The sequence below is a fragment of the Penicillium lagena genome (genome assembly GCF_028827675.1).
Source record: "Penicillium lagena strain IBT 129212 chromosome Unknown utg000006l_segment0_segment0, whole genome shotgun sequence".
NCBI lineage: Eukaryota > Fungi > Ascomycota > Eurotiomycetes > Eurotiales > Aspergillaceae > Penicillium > Penicillium lagena.
In genome coordinates, this window is record NW_026623227.1 from 2,960,532 (window position 1) to 2,985,355 (window position 24,824).

At 51.2% G+C, this 24,824-nt stretch overlaps 12 protein-coding genes across 12 annotated transcripts; 5 read left to right on the forward strand and 7 right to left on the reverse strand.

The window, feature by feature from the left end:
- Positions 1-37: 37 nt before the first annotated feature.
- N7510_009348 (Glutamate decarboxylase 4) lies at positions 38-313 on the reverse strand (the record flags this gene model as incomplete). Its single annotated transcript, XM_056981273.1, has 1 exon — positions 38-313. One exon carries the CDS (start codon positions 311-313, stop codon positions 38-40), a length of 276 nt encoding a protein of 91 aa, XP_056831482.1.
- A 439-nt stretch (positions 314-752) lies between these two features.
- Positions 753-3,002, reverse strand: N7510_009349 (acetoacetyl-CoA synthase; the record flags this gene model as incomplete). Its single annotated transcript, XM_056981274.1, has 4 exons — positions 753-908; positions 982-1,322; positions 1,370-1,827; positions 1,876-3,002. 4 exons carry the CDS (start codon positions 3,000-3,002, stop codon positions 753-755), a joined length of 2,082 nt encoding a protein of 693 aa, XP_056831483.1.
- Positions 3,003-3,853: 851 nt separating this feature from the next.
- On the forward strand, positions 3,854-4,845 carry N7510_009350 (uncharacterized protein; the record flags this gene model as incomplete). The annotated part of the gene is made up of 2 exons (XM_056981275.1): positions 3,854-4,123; positions 4,183-4,845. 2 exons carry the CDS (start codon positions 3,854-3,856, stop codon positions 4,843-4,845), a joined length of 933 nt encoding a protein of 310 aa, XP_056831484.1.
- Positions 4,846-4,976: 131 nt separating this feature from the next.
- N7510_009351 (uncharacterized protein) lies at positions 4,977-6,526 on the reverse strand (the record flags this gene model as incomplete). Its single annotated transcript, XM_056981276.1, has 2 exons — positions 4,977-6,103; positions 6,208-6,526. 2 exons carry the CDS (start codon positions 6,524-6,526, stop codon positions 4,977-4,979), a joined length of 1,446 nt encoding a protein of 481 aa, XP_056831485.1.
- Positions 6,527-6,948: 422 nt separating this feature from the next.
- N7510_009352 (monooxygenase) lies at positions 6,949-9,093 on the reverse strand (the record flags this gene model as incomplete). The annotated part of the gene is made up of 6 exons (XM_056981277.1): positions 6,949-7,772; positions 7,823-7,965; positions 8,023-8,340; positions 8,393-8,679; positions 8,729-8,808; positions 8,862-9,093. 6 exons carry the CDS (start codon positions 9,091-9,093, stop codon positions 6,949-6,951), a joined length of 1,884 nt encoding a protein of 627 aa, XP_056831486.1.
- Positions 9,094-9,360: 267 nt separating this feature from the next.
- N7510_009353 (Aconitase/3-isopropylmalate dehydratase large subunit alpha/beta/alpha subdomain 1/3) lies at positions 9,361-11,223 on the reverse strand (the record flags this gene model as incomplete). The annotated part of the gene is made up of 2 exons (XM_056981278.1): positions 9,361-11,130; positions 11,182-11,223. 2 exons carry the CDS (start codon positions 11,221-11,223, stop codon positions 9,361-9,363), a joined length of 1,812 nt encoding a protein of 603 aa, XP_056831487.1.
- Positions 11,224-11,542: 319 nt separating this feature from the next.
- Positions 11,543-12,764, reverse strand: N7510_009354 (VOC family protein; the record flags this gene model as incomplete). The annotated part of the gene is made up of 4 exons (XM_056981279.1): positions 11,543-12,025; positions 12,078-12,312; positions 12,369-12,516; positions 12,569-12,764. The coding sequence occupies 4 exons, from the start codon at positions 12,762-12,764 to the stop codon at positions 11,543-11,545; spliced, it is 1,062 nt and encodes a 353-aa protein (XP_056831488.1).
- A 219-nt stretch (positions 12,765-12,983) lies between these two features.
- Positions 12,984-13,910, forward strand: N7510_009355 (fumarylacetoacetate hydrolase family protein; the record flags this gene model as incomplete). Its single annotated transcript, XM_056981280.1, has 3 exons — positions 12,984-13,142; positions 13,193-13,270; positions 13,329-13,910. 3 exons carry the CDS (start codon positions 12,984-12,986, stop codon positions 13,908-13,910), a joined length of 819 nt encoding a protein of 272 aa, XP_056831489.1.
- Positions 13,911-14,170: 260 nt separating this feature from the next.
- N7510_009356 (uncharacterized protein) lies at positions 14,171-16,835 on the forward strand (the record flags this gene model as incomplete). The annotated part of the gene is made up of 6 exons (XM_056981281.1): positions 14,171-14,376; positions 14,430-15,162; positions 15,212-15,412; positions 15,465-15,659; positions 15,708-15,826; positions 15,881-16,835. The coding sequence occupies 6 exons, from the start codon at positions 14,171-14,173 to the stop codon at positions 16,833-16,835; spliced, it is 2,409 nt and encodes an 802-aa protein (XP_056831490.1).
- A 316-nt stretch (positions 16,836-17,151) lies between these two features.
- N7510_009357 (uncharacterized protein) lies at positions 17,152-18,474 on the reverse strand (the record flags this gene model as incomplete). Its single annotated transcript, XM_056981282.1, has 3 exons — positions 17,152-17,963; positions 18,023-18,315; positions 18,380-18,474. The coding sequence occupies 3 exons, from the start codon at positions 18,472-18,474 to the stop codon at positions 17,152-17,154; spliced, it is 1,200 nt and encodes a 399-aa protein (XP_056831491.1).
- Positions 18,475-20,180: 1,706 nt separating this feature from the next.
- N7510_009358 (uncharacterized protein) lies at positions 20,181-20,849 on the forward strand (the record flags this gene model as incomplete). The annotated part of the gene is made up of 1 exon (XM_056981283.1): positions 20,181-20,849. The coding sequence occupies one exon, from the start codon at positions 20,181-20,183 to the stop codon at positions 20,847-20,849; it is 669 nt and encodes a 222-aa protein (XP_056831492.1).
- Positions 20,850-23,201: 2,352 nt separating this feature from the next.
- On the forward strand, positions 23,202-23,837 carry N7510_009359 (uncharacterized protein; the record flags this gene model as incomplete). The annotated part of the gene is made up of 2 exons (XM_056981284.1): positions 23,202-23,457; positions 23,518-23,837. 2 exons carry the CDS (start codon positions 23,202-23,204, stop codon positions 23,835-23,837), a joined length of 576 nt encoding a protein of 191 aa, XP_056831493.1.
- Positions 23,838-24,824: the final 987 nt, after the last annotated feature.

Consider the following 24,824-nt stretch of genomic DNA (forward strand, 5'->3'; position numbering starts at 1 on the left):
TATAGGTGGTGACAAAGCTGGCCAGGCTGTCGAGGGATTAGTGGGTGTTCTTCGGGTCGGTGCGCAGCGGTACTGACTTCAGCTTGGGGTTGCCATCCAGACTCAGCTCGTCCTTGATCATGCGCGAGGCAATCTGGCGCGGCATCGAGTTCTCAGGCATCTCATGCTGTGGCATGTGGTCGGCGGCAAAGTGGCTGCCATAGACATTGGTATAGAAGTCATCCTCGCTGGGGGGGCCGCCAATGGACTCGACCTGGCGGGCGGCGGGGTGGAAGACCTCGTCGTCCTTCTTGACAGTCGCGAGATGAACCATGGTGGTGATAATGGGGCAATTCGATTGGGGAAGAATAACAGAGAGAGAGGAAGGGAATGGAGAGAGTCCAGGGGGTGAAGAAGAAAGACAGAAAGAAAGAAAGAGGGGCAGTGAAGAGCAACAACAAGGATTCGGGCGGGGGACCAATAGATGACGCGGTGGAACGCAGCTCGACGGTCACTAGTAAGTGTTGGGGCCCAAAGTACAGACGGTACCCGTGGAACAATAGTTAATTACTTCGTTCCTCCTACTGTTCGTACCCTGGGTCTATCCATCCACTGTGCAGCACCCCCGAAGCTTGGTCAAAGCTTAGCTGAAGACGATCGGCGCCATCCTTTCGGGAGATGACGCCAGTCGCCGTGGTTGGGCGGTGTGCGAATGAAATTAGGCTGTTCTAGATCTCGATTGGTCCGTTATCCTCTGGTGTGTTGGTACAACTCTACAGCTTGCTCGCCCGACTCAGCTTCTCAATCTCCGCAAACTGATAGTAATACTCCAAACTGCCCGGGTTCAGCAGCGTCCCCGAAGGCTGAATGATCTTGCCCGACACAATCTGTTTCACCGGCAACTCCACTTTTTTCAGGTTGACCGTGGTCTAGGGGCGGTGTAAGGACATCGTCAGTGCGTGTTTCAGCCTCTGGCAGTGGGCGGCGAGTGAGGGAACGTACCGGGATCTCGGGAGTCTCAAAGGTGAACATGGGCACATGGCGGGGGCTCAGCTCGCTACGAATGGCCCGATTCACTCGCTCCACCAGAGTGGCCGTGAAGGCCACCCCGGGCTTCATGAGCAGGAAGAGCAGTACCCGCTCATCGGTATCGGTGGGGCGTCGCTGGCCGACACAGATTGAGTCGGCGATCTCGTTGGAAAATTGGCCTTCGATCACTCGGTAGATCTCTGCAGATCCAAATCGCACGCCGGAGGGGTTGAGCACCCCGTCCGCGCGGCCATGAAACATGAGCTGTTTCGTGGTGGGATGGATGGAGACAAAGTCTCCATGGGTCCACACATCTACAGGGGGTGAGCCATTGGTCTCCAAAAGGACAAGAGGCACCTACTGTCAAACCGAGCAAAGTAAGCGTCGTGGTACTTTTTCCCGCTGCCGTCCCCCCAGAACTGAGTGGGCATGTTGGGGAATGCAGCGGTAGCCACTAGCTCGCCAGGAACGCCCTCTTCCACCGGGACCCCCTTAACGCCCTGGCCTCCTTCGATCGTCGAATCGTACACCTCCACCGGCACGCCGAGACTGCATCCCGCGCATCCTCCCACATACACCGGGACGAGCGGGTTGCCAGTCCCAAAACACCCAGCAAGATCAGTGCCGCCGGAGATGTTGTTCAGGCGCACATGGGATGGGAAGCCATCGTCGTAGAACCACTCGAACAGTGCCTCTCGTAAGACCATGCCGGTGCTAGTGACCACCTTCAAAGCGCGAAGATCGACCAGCTCGCGCGGCTTCAGGTTGGCACGCTGTAGTTCGTGGAGCCACCGCGGAGATATTCCCAGATGTGATACCCTGTTCGATGTTGAGAAAAAGAATTCCATGCCAAAATCATTCACTTACTTCTCTTGCGCGGCAATATTCACCAATGCCATGACATCCGGGATAAATGGACTGCCGTCGTAGAGCACCACCCTTGACCCGAATAGCAGAGTCTGCATGGCGGACAAATACATGATCCAGCCAGTCGTAGTATATTGCAGTGCAACGCTTTCTGGCTTCAATTCACTATGCAATCCTCCTTCCTTGTGGGCATTCAGAAGGACGCCTCCCACAGAATGGACGATACACTTGGGCTGGCCTGTCGTGCCGGACGAGTAAACCACCAAAAAGGGATCTCGGAAGGCGACTCGCTCGAATTCAAGACGATCATTCCCCGGTCCTGCGGCTGCAAGATAGGCAGAAAGCGTACATGTCTTGGGGATATGATTGATGTCAGCGGGACTGGAAGAAAATCGCGGCTGCGAGACAATGCCCTTAAACTCAGAGACCGACTCCATGCCGCGCACGATATCTCTCATCTTGTCTCGTAAGTCAATCGTCTTCCCGTTGTAGACAGCCTGGTCATCCATGAACAGCCATCGTGGCCGAATTTGCAGCAGCCGATCCAACACGCCCTTGACGCCCATGTCGGTTGAACTGGATGAGAAGATGGCACCCAGGGCAGTCGACGCCAGGAAGACCAGCAGGGTATCAATGCTGTTCGCTGCACACACCGCAATGCGATCGCCCTTCTTCACCCCATTCGCCTTCATAGCCTGCATCAATGCGCCCGTCTTCCTTCTCAACTCTCCCCACGAAAGATGCACCGCGTCCTTCGCCGCACCCTCACGAATTTCCGTGACGGCAATCTTCTCGTCTTCTTTTCCAGTCTTATCGCCGGCATAGCGCGAAAATAGCAGGTTCTCCGCGAAGTTCAGTCGAATCCCAGCGAACCATTCCGGCACGCTATCCATGCGCGCGGACTCGTCCACAACCTGGCTGTAGGATCCCTCATGGATGAGTTGGAAGTAATTGAAAGCAAAATCCCAGAATGCAGATCGGTTCTGGATGGAGTAGAGATACATCTCCTGAAATGAGCCCAATCTCTGGCCCGCGGTCTTGGTCAGCTCGCGCTGGAAATGGGCCATTCGCGTCGACTCGGGGGAAGGGTGTTGCCATAGTTTCCGGGGGACGGGAGGTGCCATCATTGCTGGAGTAAGAGATAGATGGATGTACACACAATTGTAGGAGCTCTAGCTACGCTGAAGCTGTGTTCTTATTATTGCTTGTCAGCGCAGCCGAGGCCCGACCTGGATCCGCTTGGCCCCGTGGGGTAGGAATAAGCCCCGCGCGGGATCTATCGTGAACACAAGGCGGTCTTCATTTTTCTACCAAACAGTCTGAACCATCCTTTGTAGGATCGGATGGCAATTTTCAGAGCTATGGGTGCCGCGCGATTCCCAACTGAGCACGACCTTCCGAGTAGGTCGACATGGGGGAGATGAATGGCCCTCCAGACCAATTGCGATCATCGCTTGATCGTGAATTCTACTGTTCGAATAGGCAGGAAGGAGCGTCCGGTCATTCTTACATATTTGATAACAGAGCTCGACAAGATTTGTTGAGAGAGCTAAGTTTTCGCACCCGAATTTTGACCTAAAAAGCTAATTCCTTTTAAGTTACTATATCGGCTTAAGACATCCATGGATCTTACCAACTTTTCTTTTCACCTTCATGGGACAGTCAGATTGATAAAATTATGTCTTTCAATTTCAATATCTTGGATGCCAACTTTTAGCATCCTTTAGGGGTACGCTCCGTTCCAGGCCGAAAATAGAAGCTCTGTCGATTAGCCGAAGAGCCTACGCAGAGCGTCCCCCGCAAAGGAATTCATCCAAACAGTAAAAATCCCCAATATAGTCAGGACAATACATTTAATAACCCATACAATGTCAACTACGACTGTTTGGCACGTGACCTGTCTGATTGAAGGCAATTGTATAACCAAACATCGGCAGTCGCGCCGGACTCTGTATAACTATCTCATTCGGGAGCAACAATGGCACACAAGGCGGAATACAAGCTCTCGACAGAGCAAATCGATCATTACATGCGGTTTGGATATCTGCGCCTGACCGACTGCTTCTCCCGGGAAAAAGCTGCACAATGGACAGGAGATGTGTGGACTAGACTGGGCTACTCGCCAACAGACAAGTCGACGTGGGCGTGCGAACGCGTCAACATGCCACAACACAAAGAAGAGCCGGTGAAGACATTCGCTCCAAAGGCCTGGGCGGCCATCTGCGAGCTCCTCGGCGGCGAAGACCGCGTGGCAAAGACTCGGCCACCTGGAATGATGCGCTGATCGTCAATCTCGGGACAGACGAGTGGGAGGGTCGGTGGCCCGAGCCTGCTGATCTGCCGGGATGGCATGCCGATGGGGATTTCTTCGTTCACTTCCTGGACTCGCCCGAGCAAGCGTTATTGGTCATTCCCATCTTCAGCGATATCCAGGATCATGCGGGCGGTACTATGGTCTGCCCCGACGCGATCAAAAGGATGGCACAATACCTAGTAAGTATACTACGCCCCTGTTCACCAGGTCTATATCTTACCATTTGCTGCCAGTACGAGCATCCCGAAGGAGTATCGCCATACATGGTTCCTCGTGGGGGAAAGCCCCCACCCACGAAGCGAGGGTTCTACTCTGATATTGTCCACGAGTGTCATGAATTTCACGAGATGACGGGCAAAACTGGTGATGTGGTTCTTCTGCATCCGCTGATGATTCACTCAGCATCGATAAACAGTCTGAGGATCCCCCGGATGATCACCAACCCACCGGTCTCGTTGAAGAAGCCTTTCGATTTCGACCGCAGAAACCCAAAAAAGTACAGTATTGTAGAGCAAAAGACACTCCGAGACCTTGGCAAGGATCGACTACCTGGGTGGAAGGTCAAAGGTAAAAGGAAGTTTGTTGTGCCCGAGAGGGTGAGAAAGCAAGAGCAGATGAAGAAGCTTGAGCTAGAGAGACTACAGAAGGGTCCTTGAGCGAGGGAGCGTATTATTACCCCATGCTTTCCGCTTCATCCTGTTTAACCTATCCTTAATCGCTCTATCTTTATAGTCTACCAAAGCAATACTTTCAGGTGCCCACACATCGGACAACTTGAATAGAGCTCTTAGTCCTGGTAATGGAGGCGCGCTCTGTATTCTCGGGTCTTTACAGCTGGCGAAGATACGAGCTGTTTGTCGTGGGCATCATATGCTTCAGCCACCACCTGACTAGGCCGTTTATTAGTCCGGAAAGTGGTTTCGAATCCGGTTCTCTTGGTCTGGCCCAAAAGCGTTTTCCGGCCATCGGCGGCCTTCTCGAAAAATCTCCAAATCTTGGTCTCTGTGTCTCCGTTCCAACTAACATAGAGAGAAGTTCCGGCTGAGTCTTCCTCTTTGAAAGCAACCAGAGCCGGCTCCTCGAACGGAAGTGCATGCCAGTCGAACTTGAATGCGCGATAGTTCTCCGATCCAGGGCCAAGTTTTCCAGAGTCCAATCCCGTGAAGAATATTGTCGTCCCGTCGGGCTTATGCTCAGACATGGCACCGTCGTAGCCCCAGTTAATAAATGCATTCCCATTTGGTAGCAGTTGGACATTGCCTTGGGACTTGACGGAAAGATCCCCCGGCGCCCGGAAGCTAGCAATCAGCCTAGCGGTACGCTTTGCAGTATCCAGCTCAACCACCTTCCCTTCGCTATAAGCACGAGTTTGGAGAATAGGGCCTCCGCTTAGATTCTCGTGAGCGGAGTTGTCGAAGAACGATATGATTTCTTTGGATCCTTTGGTTTCGTAGTGGAGATATTTCTGATGCATCCTAGTGTCGTGCTGCCAACAGAAATCGAAGTCTTGAGAGAAATCAGAATGTTTTCCTCCAAGCTGCCAGATTATATCGCCGGTATTCCCATCCATCTTGAAGATCGTACACATGCTTCGAGCAGAGAGCAGGTAAGTATTCGTCTTCGGGTCGACATCGAAGGCGTTCATGTAGAAATAATGCCAAACTTGGCTCGAGTTCACGCCGAGCCCGGCGTTTCCACTTTGTAATGTCAGGTTGGTTCCAGCGGGATTAATGTGGTCAAGAGAGCTCCATTCCCATAAGAGCTGGTTGGTATCAGTGTCCACTTTCTGTATCTTATTGTCAAGGATCCATGACTGATTCTCAGTCCCACCGTATGGAGTTAGGTCGCGAATTTCGGGGTCAAAGACAGTGAAAGTGGCGGAGTTGTCATCGAAAAACAGGAATTCGTGCTGATCTGCCAATTTATGTCCTCCCCCTTGATTTCCTTCAGCAGTCGATATCTGTTGTCAAAGATGGTGGTATGGCCGTGCCCGTGGCCCATTGGCGAATTGTGCGAACCTTCGAAGATACCCAGCACTTGCTGTCCTCGGTAGGTATGGACCTGAAAGTTTTCGCTTCTGGGGCCAACGAATCCAAATCCTGTCCACACCAATTCACCCTTATCGGTGTAAATATAGGGGCCACTCTGAGCTGGACCATGGTTGGTATCGTCAGCGTAGATGCTCTCTGGTGTATAGAAGATGAGGCCGTCCCAGGCTTCGTTTGTGGCAGGGATTGTAATATTCAGAACTGGAACAGCGAGGTCCGGCCTTGACTTGTAAGCTAAATTTGCCCCGACATAGCTCGTGAACAAAAAAGTCGCTAGAAAACGTGCCATTACGAATTGTCAAGAGTGGGAATCATGAATGGAGCATTTCTTGGAAATGCCGCTCGTTTTAAGACAGCTTTGAATGCGTTGCTTCATTCTTGTGGAGTGTATATCGGCGAGCTCCGAGCTGGATTTGGAAATTGCAGGAGAAAGGCTATTCGAAGAAGAGATCTGCATTTAGGTGGGGCAGTCCCATCCGAAATGGTCTTCACCGGGTATATATTCAAAAGCTTCCAAAAAGGAGGGGGTGAAATCGATGAAGGTGCTGGCGCTAAGAACGTCATCCGAGCTCCAGATAGGAAGCTGCAAACGAGGCAGCCAAGAAAAACTAGCTCAACGCGGGCATCACCGGCAGATCATTGCTCTCATGTCGAGGATACCACTAACTGACACTACTGCTATCTTGTATGCAAGTTGGCAATGGTTGTTTACTACTGTCCAAAAGCGCTGGCAAGCCTTTCAGTGGCCCTCTGCAATTCAACTCTCGTCTTGCACGCTGCAAAGACAAACCGGTCGAATCTCAACAGAACATATCGTTTTCCACTCACCATCCGCCACATCAGTCTCTCGTCGTACCCGCGGGGTACTGGCCGAGATATGCACAAAGGGGACTGAGTAAACTCTTCTCCAGTGGCACTTCGGAATACCCGACGTCCAAGTGCATCTGGTAGAGTTGATGTGGAACATGCAGTTCGCGGCACGAAAAATGTGGCCTCATCCAGCAACAGTCGGTCACTAGCATTCCTGATTTTCCTCAGGTCATCCAGAGCAGATTTTGCCTCTCCAATGTCGTCGAGTAGGACGATGAGCTGGAACATCTGTTTTCCATCTGCAAAAATCACATCGTCGGTAAACTGCACCTCGGCATGCGGCTCTAGTGAGACGCAATATGTCTGTGGAAAGCAGAATCCACCGTTCAGTTCAGGCATGAACGGCATATCCGGCGAGTGGGTATACCGCGTCGGGCCTGCGGCTCGGGGCCCTCGCTGGAGCCAGTGCTTCAAGCTTGGAACCATTTGGAGCAGCCATAAGCCCCAATCGCGGGTCAGGATATGCACGAGACCTTCCCCAGTGACCATGTCGCCATTGCGGACTGTTGAGGCGAGAGATTTGTCTAGTTGTTGCTTGCGCTCTTGGTACCATCCAGCAAACAGGCGCTCATGGTCCAACTTTGGACCGGATGAACACGCGATGGCGAGTCTCCAGGCGAGTGCCACCGCATCTCGAAAGCCAGATGCGATTCCTTGCCCACCAACTGCGACAGTTGTTAGCTTCTTGTTAATGTTGGAAAATGGAAGATCTCACATGGCGGGAATACATGGGCTGCATCGCCGCAAAGAATCACTCGTCCAAGCGCCCATTTATCGCAACTTCGTGCTGAAAATCGAAACGGTCTTGACCGGAGCACCTCAATGCAATCTTCCGGGTACTCGACATCTTTTGAAAGGCTATAATCAACTGTCAGCGAACCATCAAATCCTACTGTACTTGTGCCAGAGACTTACCCATAGCGACTCCCTGGATGTGTCAAATAAGGAAACACAATTTTTCGAACATTGTGTCGCTGCGCCATCTCCATTCCATCCTCATCAGAGGCTACAACAAACTCAAACCGCCACAGTTTGTCTTTGGGAGGACCGAATCGGCCACATACAGCTGGTCTGCGAGGATTACACAGAAAGCGGAAATTAGCTGGAAAAAAAAGGTCGTACACTTCTTCCGGTGTGTAGCCAAGCTCCCACAACGGGAATTCGGGATGCGTCTCTCTTGTTGGAAGACGCATCTTCCAGTTGAGGGCGACCCATGTTTGTTCATATTTTGTCCTGATTATCACTAGTCAGCTCGGAATTTTCCATCGAAAGGAACCACTTTTACCGTTCGGCCCATTCTAAACGGATCCCTTTAGGCTCCAGGTACATCTTTCGTGTAAACCCCGTCTTGCCATCTGCTGCGGCAAGAAACCTGGCCTTTATTCTACGCTCTGCGCCAGACGCGTCATTGTATATTGCAAATACCCAATCGTTATCTTCAGATATCGAAGTCAGAGTGCAGCTGCTTCTTAGTTCGGAAACCCCGGTTCGATTGACAGCAAGGCGGAGATACTTTTCGAGAACGGGCTGCTTATGGGCAACAAAGCCGACGTGGCCGGTATTCCCTTTGGTCTATATATGTTTTAGCGTTGATACCAGTTCGGTAGATAGTTTCACAAACGGAAGCTGTGTCGAAGCTTAGGAAAGGCTTCGCGTGGAGGTTGCAATGGATTCCACTAACAAAGTGGATTTTGGACATATCTAAGACACTATATCAGTAGATGAAATCAAAAATGTAGGATGATGCTGCTCACGAGAGCCGATCTCAGTGAAAATGTGTTTGTATAGCCCCAGCCCCTGCATAAGTCGGATTCCGTCATCGTCGAGAGCAATACCGCGTGGATCAGTAGTGATATCTGCTTCTTTCTCTAAAATGACGTTCCGAACTCCCAGTCTGCCAAGGTAAGCCGATAGCATAGCTCCAGTAGGGCCACATCCGCAGATCAGCACGTCGACGGTCTCCCACTCCTCCTCTTGTGACGCCATGGTGCTGGTGCGGTCGGGTTGGCACCGGCGTTGTTGATAATGTATAATTCTGAGTTATAGGGTCCGCTAGGTCAAATCAACTGATCAACAATAAGGGAGAGTCCTTTAGTAGGTTCCTTACCACGTGGCAGCCAAGATGTGGGAACAATGTGTCCGCGACAGAGATAGTCCCTCCGAGGTAGGCCCCTCAGTGATGATAGCCATGAATTAAAAAAAAAAATATGAGAATGATCCAGAGCGATTTATGTTCATATCTATTCTCTAAGTCTATTTGTGTGTGGGTTGAAGCCAGGGAGGTGGGCGCACCAGCATTTGCCCAGATATAGCAGCATCCACGCACTGTGACAGACCTCCAAATCGAATATCACGACCCGTCATTCCCTTGCCGTAGTGCGCATACTTGGCGGAGTTTGTCATTATTATGCGGGAATTGGGAGGAATTATTGGTTCCTGGATCATGCACCAACACGTGTCTGTGAGAATCTGAACGCCAAATTCCTCCAGAGGAGATATATTCCCAGCTTGGGCAGCTCGTGCATATGTGTCTCGATTACATGTCACAATCAGTGCAGTTCCTTTGTTTTTCCGACTATTCACGCAGAGGTGGACAAGCTTCACAATTTCGTCGTATGAGAAATGTGGATTCCCTAGGGATATGAGGTCCACTTGGGAATATGTGTTGCTAGTCTCACTGCTCGGTGAGATACCATTGAAATGGCACCACTGCCTCATCAGGTCAACACGTGTCAGTGTGACCTTGGGCGTCTCCTTTAAGTGTGTATTTATGTCGGCTGAACTGCGCGCCTCGAAAGTAATGCCTGCAATGTGAAACATTGGAGCACTGGAGGTTGTCGCAAACGCTGCACCGAATGCTTTCAAATCTTCAATAGTGGCATGTGAATTTTCCAATCCAGTCACAATTGGGATTCGATTTGCAGCAGTATCCCCTGTAAGGTATCCAAGTAGCGGGAATAGGGTATCATCTGCGCAGTGAACAGGCTCCAAGTGAATATGGATTTGGGCTTTGCGATTTGAAGTGATATGGCATCCAGTATTCAAAGATCGTCCAGTCAGTGATACACAGACGTCCAGAAGGTCCGGACACTTGATAGTTCTAGCTCCTAGCACACTGTTTGCAAAGACCACAGCATTTGACTCAGCCCATATAATATTCTCTCCCGCTTTTGGAGCAGTATCAAGCAGATAAGGCGCGCATGTGAAGGTTGGACGCGCACTCATTCTCACATACGCCTGGGCAAGCTGTTCAGAGGGCTCTCCAACCTCTGGGCCAACACCTAGGGAACGCCAGAGTCGTCGATCGATGGATATTGAATTCAGAGAGGTTGGGATTCGGACTCGCGCTCCCCATTCAGATAGTTTCTCAGCAAATTTCAAGGTGCCTGGGCCAGTGTAGATGCAACAATCGATATGAGCTTGCTTCACGTCAATCAACTCGGTGACGCCTTCAATTTGTGCTGTCCGGACAATCACACGCATTGCCACCTGGGCAGCTTTTCCATGAATTCCATCCAGCATCTCTTGGTCAAGTGATGTCAATTGTACTGGTGGGACTGAAAGCTGTCTGTTAAGCACAAGGGGAGTGTGCGAGCTTGCCAAGGCAGTGTGGGCTGATATAGACTGAATTTGACCTCCGCGAATACGCACTCTTTGCATTCGCATGACAGTGTCAAACTGCGATTCCGATACTTGCAAAATAGGAATGCTCTTTTGAAACATTTCTTCAGCGACAATCACTCCCATGCTCAGAATCAACTCATCTCGCCCAAATATAAGCGCACTTGGTTGGCAGCCGTTCAGCAGCAGCTCAAGAACCACCCCGCTGCCAGTACATGAGCCACGGCCGCTAGGTATTGCAAGAATTTTGCCAGATATTGACTGCCCCGCTAGTGGGTGATGCTGGTCAATAACAATGCCATTCTCAGCATTTACGCCACCCCAGAAACTCAGTGCAATTTTGCTTGCAACCAATTCTCCTTCAGCAGCCCCAGGGATGATTTCTCGTCCTCGAATCACACTCTGTAGATTGTATCAGCATGGCTACAGAAATCGCATTCTCGGGAAGTTTACACTGGAATCATCTTCATCGGGATTCACCTGTGACGTGGTCATGATGAAGCAGCGAGCGATCAAAGAGGCACCAGCAGAATGCAAGTGGCTCTGCACTTTATGTTCTCCGGACGGATTTACTCTCAGTATCTTGCGTGGTGATCGACTTCGAAACAAAATCTGTGTGAAGAGAATACAAAGAGAGAAAGTGGGAGAGTAATCGGCTGTTGCTCCGACAGCGGAACGGGACCTCGCAGCCGAGCGCCATTGTACACAACCTTCACACACATACTCTCTCTATAGTGCGTTTGGAACCAGAACACTGTTTGATAAATGGATATTTTTAATTACATTCTCCCGCAATATTCCCTTCCCGACACTCCTATTCCAAAAATGAAGCGGGGACTTCGGGGCCCCACACAGCCAAGGACTCGCTTCCCGCCTGCACATATCCAATAGGCGTTTCGTTGTTGACAAGATCACCGTCTGCATAGTGCTCTACAATGTTGCCAGTGGTATCCCACCAGTAGTCGAAGATCTGTGAACCCAGAACATGACGTCCGACACCCCAGACAGATTTGTACCCCTTTTTAGCCAGCCACTGGTGGCCGAGCTGTTGGGTATCAAAATCATGCACCTCGAATGAGCAGTGGTGCACATGGGCACACCCAGGGTTGGCACTTAGGAAGAATGAGTGGTGGTCCACGTGTTTTTCGCCGAGATCCAAGTGGGCGAACATGGTCACGACCATTTTCTCGCCGTCTTTCTCGATGTATAGAAGGTCGGTTGGGACGATGTTGAATGTGGACGTATAGAATTCAAGCTGCGCATTAAATTTCTGTGTACAGAGTCCAAAATGACCAAGCTATGAAGCGAGTCAGTAACAATCTGGATAGTCAACAGCGAGGTCCTCATACCTTGTGCACCGCCGCAGGGCCATGCTCGAATCGATTAAACTCGCGTCGGCGAGATTTTTCACCGGCGTAATTTAACACAATCTTCTCCTGGTGGGACACTTGCGTGTCCGTTGGCTTCTGTCCGAATATAATATTGCAAGGGAATCCTTCTGGGTCAGTGATCGTGACCAACGATCCTCCACCAGGAGCATCACTCAAATCCTGGACTAAGCCTGCAGTCGGCAAGTCTGTTGCCCTTTAGATACCTGATTAGCCAGATAGTAATAGGACAAAAAACCATATGACACTCACCTATCGAAATCTTCCTGAGTCTGGGCTTCGAAAACACCACCCAAAAACTGCTTGGGCCCTTTGCGCGCATAGTAGACATAGTGGTCTGAACCATATCCTCGATACCAGATCTCATTTTCTGTCTGTTTTACAATTTGCATTCCAAAGTCTAGGGAGGTTAGATCGACGTTTCGAGCTTGTAGGAGTGGCCGGTAATATACCAAGCATAAACTGGCTAATCTCGTCAAGATTGGGATGCTGATAGCGCATGTGAGACAGTTTCTCCAGATTAATACGGGTTTTTGGATTGATATTCTGCTTGTTCAGCCAGCTCGACTGAGATTCTTGAGCATCGCCCACTGCGACCACGTCTGGCACCGTAGCGCCGCGGTTGGGCTTGACTGCAGGTGCGGTCATGTTGGAAGACTGAGGAGATAGTATTCTCTCGAAAACTTGGACTTCGGGGTATGAGCTCAGGATTTCTCGGGTTCCATCATCTTTTATGTCGTGCTAGCGTGCAGGGCCACATTGATCCCACATCCAGCTCAATCTGATAAACACGCGATATTCCCCACACTTACGGCGTATATAATGTCCGAACCTACTTGATTACAATTTTCCTCGTACATTCTAGTTATGGCTGCTTTCAAAAAGCTCGTGCGGTTCTCCACTGGCTCTCAAGCCCATTATGGCGACCTGCTTGCAGTGACCGACAACAAGTACACTGTCCGAAAACTGAAGGGAGCACCGTTCACGACTTTGGAGCAGACAGAAGAGATTGTCCAAATCGACAGAGTAAGGCTCAGTAGATACGTTTAAATTTATTTGTACTGATTCTAGTACAGCTCGAGACGCCGATTGAAAATACACCGATTGTACTCTGCATCGGACTGAACTATAAGCAGCATGCCCAGGAAGCAAATGTTAGTGGCTTCGCTCTCCACACATTTGCTCGCACTGACATTCTCGATCTTTGCACAGCTGCCGGTTCCCAAGTATCCTACAGTATTCACCAAGCCTGCTGATGCTCTTGCTGGCCCTTTTGATGCAATCGACATCCACCCTGATGCACACGAGCTCCTCGACTACGAGGGCGAGCTCACAGTCGTGATCGGACGAGACGCCAAGAACGTATCAGAGGAAGACGCATTGGATTATGTTCTTGGTTACACGGCCGGAAACGACGTGTCTGCTCGTAATTTCCAGGTCCCAGAGGCCTCGGGAGGACAATTCTGCTACGCAAAATCATTCGACGGTTTCGCCCCTATTGGCCATGCCATCGTTGCTGCTCGGGATATCCCCGATCCGCAGAAACTACAATTGACCACCAAGGTCAACGGGGTGGTCAGGCAGAAGACCAGCACTGGCGACATGATCTGGAGTGTCCGACAGATTATCAGTCATCTGTCCCGCGGGACTACACTCCGACGAGGCACTTTAATCATGACGGGGACTCCGTCAGGCGTGGGATATTTCCGGAAAGAATTTCTGAAAGACGGCGACATTGTCGAAGTGGAGATCGAGGGCGTCGGAGCGACCAAGAACCGAATCCGCCATTATTAGTTAGAGCAAGAAAGAATCCAGACGGAATTGAACAGTTCAGTAACCTCCGAAGGTCCCGCAAAATAGGCCCCACATATCGCCTAGGCGAGGCGGATTTACGCCTCAGAGCATGCCGGGGATGCGTCGGACATCACTTTTCTTGTGTCAGATCGATGGATCTCGCCAGGTCGATCGCCACTGCGACTGCGGGGGAGATTCTGACGTCCAAGCCACTTTCCCCGGACATGTCGTTAGACACTATCTAACTGCTATGTGCTGCCATGTTCCACAACACCAGAGCCAGGTCCCGATCGCCGTTCGTGGGAACGAAGGGCCGACGGCGACGTAAGACCTCCAAGGAAGAACGTGTGTGTCCTGTGTGTGCGCAGGCGTTCAAGAAGGCCGAGCATCTGGCGAGGCATCTCAGGTCGCATACCAAGGAGAAGCCGTTTAACTGTCCCGTCTGTAAAAAGGCTTTTGCTCGACAGTAAGTGTCTATGGTATTGGCTATTATTGTTAATACTGATCATTGATCTTCAGGGACACTCTCCTGAGACACTCACGGTCTCATTCAGCAAGCAATGAGCCCCGCGGAGAGCCGGAATTGCACTATGTATCTGCCACTCCGGGTCATGGGAGTGATCTGGACACGGAGCAATTGATTCCACAAGTCCCAATCGCGGAACCCATTCTACCTATGTCTCTCCAGCTAGACTCCCGGTCGATGGGCAATATGCTTGTTCCAGCCTCCCCTCCAAACAGCACCTCCTTCGACAAACAGACACCAAATCTATCCGGCCATGAGGAAAGCAGCACTTGCGGTACCCAAATCACTCCGCTTGCGTCGTTATTTCCCTTAGAAGCAGGAGATACCTGGAGGAATCAGGGTAGTCCACAGCCCGCGCTCTGGGACTACCAGCTTGACCAAGAATGGGAGACTCTACTCACCGGAGATGACTTTGACTTGGATGCTGTGAACCTGTCTCTGCTTCATGCGACGTCTGATTTTGCGCCCGAAATTGAGTCAATACCTGAACCGAGTATTCTCCGGCTCCATGAACAGTCCATATCGAGTATGGACAGCGATATCGTCAAAGGACGGGCGAATGCCATTCAAAGAAAATGGCATACATTCTCCGAGACTTTTTCGGGCCAGATGACCCCTGTTGTATCCCAAGAGGGCAGTTTCATCGACGAACCCTGTCGCAAACGACTAGCTGAGCGCCTTCAGCCCCGTGTCCAACATGGGATTCTCCCTTCGACTCCGTTTCTGGTATGTTCATCACGTTTTGTTTTTGGAGTGTTTCTAACCCTCAATACAGGATCTTTGTATCCAAGCCTACTTTTCCAAATTTCACCCTCTGTTCCCTGTGGTACATATGCCTACCTTCCGACCCGGTATTCAGAACTCGGTGCTTTTACTCTCCATCTGCTCAGCAGGTAGTCTATTTGTCGGCTCGACACGAGCGACCACGCATGGCATTAGCATGTTCGAAAGGCTTAACAAAGCTATTCTGGCCTCGGTATTTTCCATCTATTTCAAAATCTCTAACTACAGCTTGCTAATTTGACCAGTGGGATACCTATGTAAAGCCAGGGTCGTCATCTCTTATAGCTCTCCAGGCTGTTCTTATAGCACAGACTTTTGGTCTGCTGCTGGGTGTAAGTTGGCTCTTGTCGAAACTATATTTCTACAGATCTCGACCTAACGTATTCCAGAGACCCAAAGATCTAGCTGGAATCGAAATGTGGCACGGAAGTATTGTCTCTGTGAGGTCACCTCTATCATCTTTATGAATCATTGCTAACCCGACTCAGTGGGCGCGAAGAGCAAAGCTCTTCCACCCCAAACCCTCGGGATGCAATATTGTCGACTTAACAGGCGAGGCACTGGAGAATGCATGGATGCACTGGATTCAGGCAGAAGTGAAAAAGCGGTAATTATATATTTTCTAACCCATGAAACGTCTTCCACAAGCTAATTCCTGTAGTATCGTCTTGAGCCTACACATCCATGACGCCGAACTCGCACGACTCCATCACCATGAACCATTGCTCCGACACTCACTTAATCGACTTCCCCAAATCTCATCCAACGAGCTCTTCACTGCACCCAATCCGCTCCACTGGAAAACACTCGTACTAGAAACACAAACGACACACCGCACCTCATCAGACTATCCGCTGCATTCTTCCACAACCACCCAAAGCCCCAACGATACCATCGCCACGCCCGGCGACTTCGCCCTCTCCGGGATGCTCGAATCAATCAGCGCTCTAGCCTGCGAACAGCGCGAAGCCAACACCGCCTGGCCATCCTCACCCACCAGCACAACCAACTGCCACGACCTGCTCACAAAATGGTACACCCAGTTCCACCGCAGTCAACAAGGCAAGCCGTCCTGGGTCTGCCTCATGATGCTATGGCACTCGGTCTTCATTCTCCTCCATGCCGACATCGACGCACTAGAATGCGCCTGTGGCCGTGACGGCGCCGACGCAGCCCAGCGGCACCGTGCCTACGCGCTATCCTGGGTGCGGTCCGCAGATGCGAAGCGCTGTCTCTTGCACGCGCTGCTGATCCAGAAGGACTTTGAGTCTCTGCCTGCTGGCGCAGAGTCGTCGATCCATGTCCCCATGTGCTTGTACTACTGCGGCATGGTCTGGTCGTGTTTTATGTGCTTTGCGGGCGATGCCGAGGCCGGAGGGGATCCTGTCACCGTTGAAGCGGCAGATTCGTTACATTTCGCGGAGTTGCTGCTTCCTGGTGTTGATGGGATGGGCTTCTTTGCTGATCAGACGCGTGGGTTGCTGCCCAGGCGTCTGGCTACGGGGTCGTTGTTTCGCATTATTGATCTGTTGAATCGTATCAGTCATTGGAAGATTGCGCAGAGTCTGGCTTCGACGCTTTTGGCGCTGGTGGAGGAGACGCAGGATTTATTCTGAATTGGTCCGAGCCCCATCAACTGTATATATCTCCGAATAAGACAATAATAATGCACGATTGGTCGATCAATCCTCACATAGGAAAAGCTTGCTCTAGCGAGAATCCATCCGCGCCTCCTATGAGCACGGCCCCGAATGTCTTGGGGAGCGGTGAAAAAAAGGGCTCAGAGAGGAGACGTGATTAAGCACTATGATATATAATTTCAACTGGTGTATCTTTAACAAAAACCCACACTCAAAACAAAAAACACCCCCGATCCTATCACACCTCACATCGCCTAGGCGTATCGTACATCAAGCATTTCACAGTAACCGTCTATTTGAACATCCGCTTCAGGCGGGAAAAGAATCCGCCCTTCTTCTTCTCAGCAGCTTCAGCAGCGGCGGCGGCCTCGGTCTTCTTGGGCTCCTCTTTTGCGTCGTTCGCCTCCTTCGCGTCCTTCGCCTTGGCGGAATCCTCCTTGACGGCATCCGTCATGGGCGCATGGGCCTTGGGCTCATCACCCTTCTTCAGCGCCGGCTCAGGCTGCTTCAGCTCCGCTTCGGGAGCAGCGGCACCGGTCTTTTCCGACCCTTTGGAGGAAGAGACAGCCGCAGCGGCAGCAGCGACGGCTTGCGGCGAGGCCTTGCCATCAGCCTTTGTCTTGCCGTCCTTCTTTTCCTCAGCCTTCTTGACCTCCTTCTTTTCCTCGGTCTTCTTGACCGGTTCCTCGGCCTTCTTGACGGGTTCTTCGGCCTTCTTGACTGGTTCCTCGGCCTTCTTGACCGGAACCGGCTCCGGGGTTGTGTACGCGGCCGTCGAAGCAGGACCAGCACCAGCCAGGGTCTTCTTGTCTAGAGCGGCGCTGGCGCGAGCCTGTTCCTCCTCGTGCTTGGCCATCTTGGACGGCTTGGTCTCGTCCGATGAGAAGATGGGCTTCTCGTACGGACGCTTCGCGTGTGCATCCGCCTCAACCGGGTTCTCGGCCACTGCTGTCGACCCTGGGGTCTTCGAGGCAGTTGTGCCCACGGCAGCTCCAGCCGGGCCTGCTGTCGAGGTGGCGGGCTCCTCGGCGGCCATCTCAGAGGTTGAAGGGTAGGTCTCGGCGGGGATTGAGGGTTCCTTGGAGATTGTCTCAGGGAGAACAGCTAAATCATGATCAATCAGCATCAATTGACTCGCAATACGACCGTCTGGGGCGATATACCAGTTCCCTCGGCATCACCTCCGTCCACCTTGCCGATCTGACCAGCCTTGGAGGCCTGCGCTTTATCCACGGTTTCTTGCAGGGTGCCCTTTTCCTTCGGAGTGGCCTTTTCAGCCTCCTTTTCAGCCTGCTTGGTCTCGGTCACAGCGGGGCCAGCCGTGGCAGGCGTTGTGGTGCTGAGCTCGGGAGCAGCGCCTTCAGCAGTCTGCGTCGCGGCAGCGGGGGTTTCGGAGACGCCATCGCCCTTGCCTTCACCGTACATGACCTTGTCCTCGACCTCATGACCGGGGTGGCTGCAAAGCAGTTAGGAGGGCATGCACACACAAAGATTTTTTTTTCTTGCGAGGAGGTTCTTACACGATGTGCTTTGCAGTATCGGCGACCTTGTCTACAGCGGCGGCCGCGGGGCCCTTGCCGCCCTTGTTCTTCTTCTTGCCACCTTTCTTAGGCATGGTGCTGTAGTCGGTGTGGGAAGGAGTTCTGCGTGGGAAGGTCAGGTCAGGTCAGGTCAGGCCCACATCGAGATGACGACAGAATGCGCGTAACGGCGCAGACACACGCATCGATGCAATGGATGGGAGATGGAACGTACGGTTGTGGGAGATGGGAGAATGGGGGGAGGGAGTGAGGTGTGAAGGTGTGAAGAGAAGAGAAGAGGAACAGTTAGGTGGCAGAATGGGTGGGCCAAGTAAGGGATGGCGATCCGGTATGCTGCCCAGGACCCGTGGTTCTGTGTGTTCTAGATGGCGAAGACAGCGACGGTCAGAATGAATTCGTATTAGGATCTGCTGCCGGACTTCTATTATTATTCTTTTTCGTTCCGCTGATGGCTATTTTTGTATTTGTTTGGGATGACGTCTACACCCGGATGGACGCATCCATCATAGTTGGCGGAGATCCTTCCTGGCACGATACACCACTCCATCGTTCCTGCATTCAATCAACAAGCGATCGCATTTGGCCACAACAGATTTCCGCATCGGTGCCTGTCGTGTGCAGCACTAATGCCGAATCGGGTAATAGGGTTCGTGCCCCTGTCAGCCTCAGACGATCTGGGGAAGATCCGACATTCCTGCAGGTGGCGGACGGGAGAGGGTCATAGCTGCCCGCTTCTTACGATGATTCTTGTAGTTGTTAGTACATTTTCATTTATGTGATATATATTATATTCCCCAAAAATGAACCGACACGCATCTTCTTCTTTCCTCGCGTGTGTCCAAAACTAAAACAAAAATTTTGACCGACGCAGGGGTCGAACCTGCAATCTCTTGATTCGTAGTCAAGCGCCTTGCCATTGGGCCAGCCGGCCGGGATGAATGGTTTGCTGCTAACTAGGTGTGCTATGATCCAAAACGCCCATCATCACCGGAAACAGCGTGCCGAGCGGCCCTTTTGTTGGGGGGCGAATGGGGCGCACTGGGCACTTCCCGGTTTTGTCCGCATCCACCCCTTCCGGCATTCGGTGATGCGTGGATGCGAGCTGACGTCGCGGGTGGGCAACCCTGGGTCCAGTAACTACACAAGCACTGAGACACGCGAGGGAGTCGTCAAAGGGGACCAACCAACCATGATGTAACTGTTCGGGTCTGGCATCGCCGTGGCGCCGATCGGATTGGACTGCCGAGCACTTCTGGAATTCTTCGCTGCAGCACGCCTCGCACTCCTCCGCCACGGTTTGAATCCTGCACCGAGGATCGTTTCTGCGATAGGGTTGGGGGGAGGCGTCGGTCGTTGTAAGCCCTAACTCAACTGGCTTGGGGCCAGGAGATCAGATCGCTGGGGGACTGGGATATCACTCAGTCCCGGCCGAAGGCGAAGGGCGGGCTGCACCAATAATCCTGCATCCAGTGGGTTTCCTGCTACCACCCCGTTCTTGCACACCGGATGTGGCCCGGATGGTCTTCCCCAGTTAGAGAGAGAGAGGCGTGGGTCTCCTTATCTCCTGGCCCATATGAACCCTCGCCCCCCCTCGATTGCAACTTGGTCCTCTTTTTGTATACTCAATTTCCCATCAAGAAGAGAATGGTTATACTCTGTTCCCTTCATCTCTGCCGTCCGTCGTGTTGCTGTTCCCCGTCTGGGAGTGGTCTGCATCGCACAATTAATTGATCTGTGATCGTCCTCCCCCCCCGGACTTCTCTTCTCCGTGGTCTTCGCCATGCCTTTCCGTGAAAGAGTGAGGCGGGTGTTCCGTCCTTCCTCCTCGAGCAGTGCCGAGAACAAGCCTAAGGTCGAATACTATCGTCGCCACGAGGTCCCGCCGTCTAAATTCCGTGGCCCTTTTGACAAGGCCCACCAGAAAAGCCTGGCCGCTTGGTCCTTTGAGGGTGCCTGTGTCGAGCGATCACGGTCCTGCGACGACCTGGCTCTCTCACCCTGCGCCACCAATAATCGACATGATGGCTGTGATGGTCCCGACAGCGGCGAGGCCGAGTGCTCATTGGACGAGATAGCCGACTCAGGTAAGTTGTTATCTCTGCTCTCAGACTCCCGTCGATTCTCCGACACACTCCGTTCTGACGCCACATTCCGCGTAGCTCCTTCGTCGTTTGCTGTCTCGCAGTCCTCCACCATCGTCGACCTGGAGAGCTACGGTTCTTCAGCGACCGCCTCGGTCAAGACCCTTGTCCCGGAGAAAGCCCCCTTCTACGACCTCCCAGACGACCCGATTGCCCAGATTAAGGAGTCTATCCGCTTCACCTCGCCCGCCATGTACGCCCTGACGCCCCGGATCATCTCGCCGTGCCTGTCACCGCGAGGAAAGCAGCTCCCCTTCGCGCCGGAGGACCTGACACGCGCCTTGATTGCTGTGCAGATCTGCGCGTAAACCCTCTTCTTCACTTCTTCCATCACATCCTGGCGATCGGTCTTCGTCATCTTACCCACTCGATGTCTATTCGTTTCTGCATTTCCTTTATTTATCTTTGGATCCCCCAGGTGGGACAATGTGGGCGTTCAATCCTCGACAGGACATCCGAGTAACGACCCCACGCCGTCGGCCAAGTCCGATCGGCACACAATCCCTGCAGTCTGTGTGCAAGGACGAGGAGTTGATTCTCTTCCCCTGTGGAAACACGTCTGTCATGCATTTGCATTTGAGCGTTTATACCCGTCTTAGAATTCTGGTTTGCCGGTTTTTTGTCCCATGAAGCAGCGCCTGTCCCTTTCTGGGCTCTCGCAAGTCCGCGATCGATCTAAACTATCTTTTCATAGATTATAGATTGTATAGAAATGATATTGCAAGTACAAAATAGAGCTCACGGATAAAAGTAGAATTAAAGTAGTCTAGACATGTGTAACCCCCGCAGGCCAAGCATCTTCCCCGGATCTGGACTCCACAGAGAAGCACGTCAGTCTGGGCATTGATGAACAAGGCAATGATCATTCGTGTACCGCTCTGGGCGAAAACTGTGATTTCTTATCTGCATCTTCTGCATATCTAAGTTGGCCCTTAATGCTGTATGTAGTAGTATGCCTGTGCGGCTACTGGAAATGCGCCGTATAGATTGTCCGCCACTCATCAGGCAGCGATGATGACAGTCATTGTATAAGACACCTCTGCCTCACTGAGGCCCAGCCTTATACCCCATGCCATCCTTCTCAAACAATAGAAGTGTTTCCTCCCCTGATTTGCCATTCTCACAAACCGACTTCGCGCTATACACATACCCTCGTCCAGATTTGCCTTCCACCTTCCACCTCAGGAAGTATCTCTGAAAATCCAATCATAATTATCCGCCTTCCAACAGAGTCGATCCTTTATTTAGCCGACTTTATTACCGCCAAAAGAAATATCGACATCTACAAACATGTCATCGACTTTGCCTTTTCCCTAACCGGTGCGTCTGGCGTCATGCCGCAGACACTGCATTGCTCCGGGCTGCCAAGAATGGAAACCAACGAACAGAGCGCAAAGCTCTCGATGGGGGCAAACATCAACGTCCAGGTACCGGCCACGGAAGAAAGAAGTCTTTCAACAATGCCAAGAGGAGGTGGTGCGACTGCTGCCTTCTGTCGATGGGGTCGATGTAAACCCCAGGGGCCGTGGTGCGATCTTTGCGCATGAACAAGTCCAACAGAATAGAATCCTTGGGCCTCCAGACTGGGGGAAGGCGTCACATCATTAGTTACTGTGGCGAGGGAAGGACACGCTGGTGTGGCCAAGTTGCTGCTCGCGATGGAAGATATTGATGTTCATATTCGGGATGTTGCGTTAAGAGAGACGCGCTGCTCGCGGTCAGGTCTAAGGTGTACAAGTGTATTTCGGATTTAATACGGTACAGCACCTAGGAAATGTTATCTATTGGCTCATAGTATACAGGAGGATCACCAAGGGAAGAGCTAAAATAGCCCCCCTGGGAGTGTAGTTCGTCTTTGCGATACATGGCAGTTAAATTTCGACCTGTCCTAAATACGGTTCCGGAATAATAATAGCAAGAGAAGCAAGCCTCTCTAGTGATGCATCATCACATCTAGACAAAACTGACTTTAAAAAATCGTCTTTACAAACATTTAGCCATGAGGTCACCGGGGTGGCCGTTTTTAACTAACCAGCCGGCAAACTCAAAATAATAACAGGGGCCGTTGGACCTAACCAACACTAAGTTCCTTCAACAGCTGAGTACTATCTGAAGATGGATGAATTCACCGTCTATAGCTGGTGTTACCCAGAGAAACAAAAAAGCATCAGTCGTGCAAGAGATCGAGAGTAACGCGAATCTCGCAAGCAGTACCATGAAGAGTGCCGCTTCAAGTGCCAATACTTGATCCCACAGGGGCATCAAATGGACCCTCCTATTAGGTCAGCTATGTGTCGCCCCTAGGACCTAGCATGGCGGCCCCAAATAGAAGTCATTTATTAATGACTCTTTGGCCGGAAAGGCGCGCGCTTCCAAAAGTAGGAGTTGGCGTGCCAAGACCCTTGCTATGATGTGTTGAATGTCGTTATTTGGCCCCAAAGCACGTCGCTAGCTTTCATTAATTGCCAATCATTTTGTTCTTGAATCTTATTGAGATCCACTTTATAACTAGGGCAAGGGTAAATAATAAAAACGGAGTACTCAGCAACCATATTAAAAGAGTCTCCGCCCGTTTTTCTCGTGCCCTAATAACAATAACAATCCAGAGCAATTCCACTCCTCTCTATCACTCCACCTTCACTACTTCTTCCCTTACGACAATGCTATTAACGTATTTTACCGCTACCACGTTTCTGGCGGTCAGTGGGACCCTTGCTTTGTCCCGATTTTCTGATCCACAAGATCCTTCAACCACCATAATCAAGGAGCCCAACGAGGGCGCTGCAACTCTTGTTAAAGCCGCATATGGCGATGATATCTACTACTGTTTCGTTCAACTTCTCCTCGCTTGGGGCTGCAATGGTATAAGCGACACTCCCATTGGGAAATATCACGATGGTACCTGCGTCCCATTGAGTAAGTCTTACAACTACCCGCCCAATACAGTGACTTTAACTAACTTTGGCTCTTCAAAAGATGAGAGCAATGCCTACGAAACCTCTACAATATGCCACACGGCCAAGATAGCCCTCTTCTATGACGACCTGCCTGACGGAGTTGTTAAGGCTGTTGAGCCAACCGATGTCGATTTCAACTGGGTCCTCGACTCTCCAAAGGCCGGCTTTCTCTACTTTGCTGATGACAACAATCGGGGAGAAGTGTGGTCTCCATTACAGCAAGATGCTCACACACCAGCGACCTACGTGCTGGGGACGGCTACTCCTGAATATCTTTATTTCACCGAGACAAATTCCCAATCTCATGAGTCTTCGCCTCAACAGCATGAGTTGGTGTGACATACAATATGTATTATAATGCAGTTATCATATCACGTTATGAATAAGAACAAGCGCTGAATACTGCAGAGGTGAGTCTTGGCACACGTACGCCAAATTCATCGATATGTACAACTTCAGTCTCAAACAAGCATGGCAAATAGGGATCGAGTGCTCATGCCATCGAGTTGCAAACTATGCTGTAACAAAATAGACCCCTTGTCAAGAGGTGATCTGGGAAGTTTTCTCTACAACTCTGGCGGCTTCCTTCGCGTTTATCAATGGCTTTGGCTTTGCCTCTCTAAAGCTCCCAAACCGACGATCTCTCGCTCGTTGCAGTATAGCTTCAGGCCGCTGCGTTCAACCCTCGTTCCTTGTTCAAGTCGAAGGGTCTTAATAAGCATGCCAATACTCTCAGGGACATGAAGTGCCAGTCGAGAAAAACCTTTGCATACCTTTGATTGCTTATATCTAGTAAAGTGTGACTTTCATTCGACAACATCTAGACCGTTGATATAGCTGTGTTTTATAACCACTAGGGATATAATGCATATGCCGCAACAGATCATCGGGTTACGGACTATGAGAGGTGTAGAGTAGATGCGTTTTCACTGTGGGATTGCACTCCTATATAAAAAGGCTTTAAGCATCATTATTTTTCATTGAAGTACGAAGATAACAGGAAAGATAAAACATATGATCCCGCTATGCTATTCGCCAACGACGGCACCGGTAACTATCTGCATGTTGTCAATGTTGCGACATAGATATGAACAAGTCCGGAGGCACCAATCTATCCAGACAGTGTCAGTCCCTATCAAGCTGCGGATCACGATCCCTATCTGCCATATTTCACTGTCCCATGGATCACCCCCGAATGAACTAGTCTCCGATGAAGTTCGATCGACAACCTTATGTAGTAGTCACATGATCTATCTCGCCCTAAATCGATGGTCCGGGCTTGAACATCAGAGGGTGGTAGCGATGACACGGTTGTATGCTACTCGT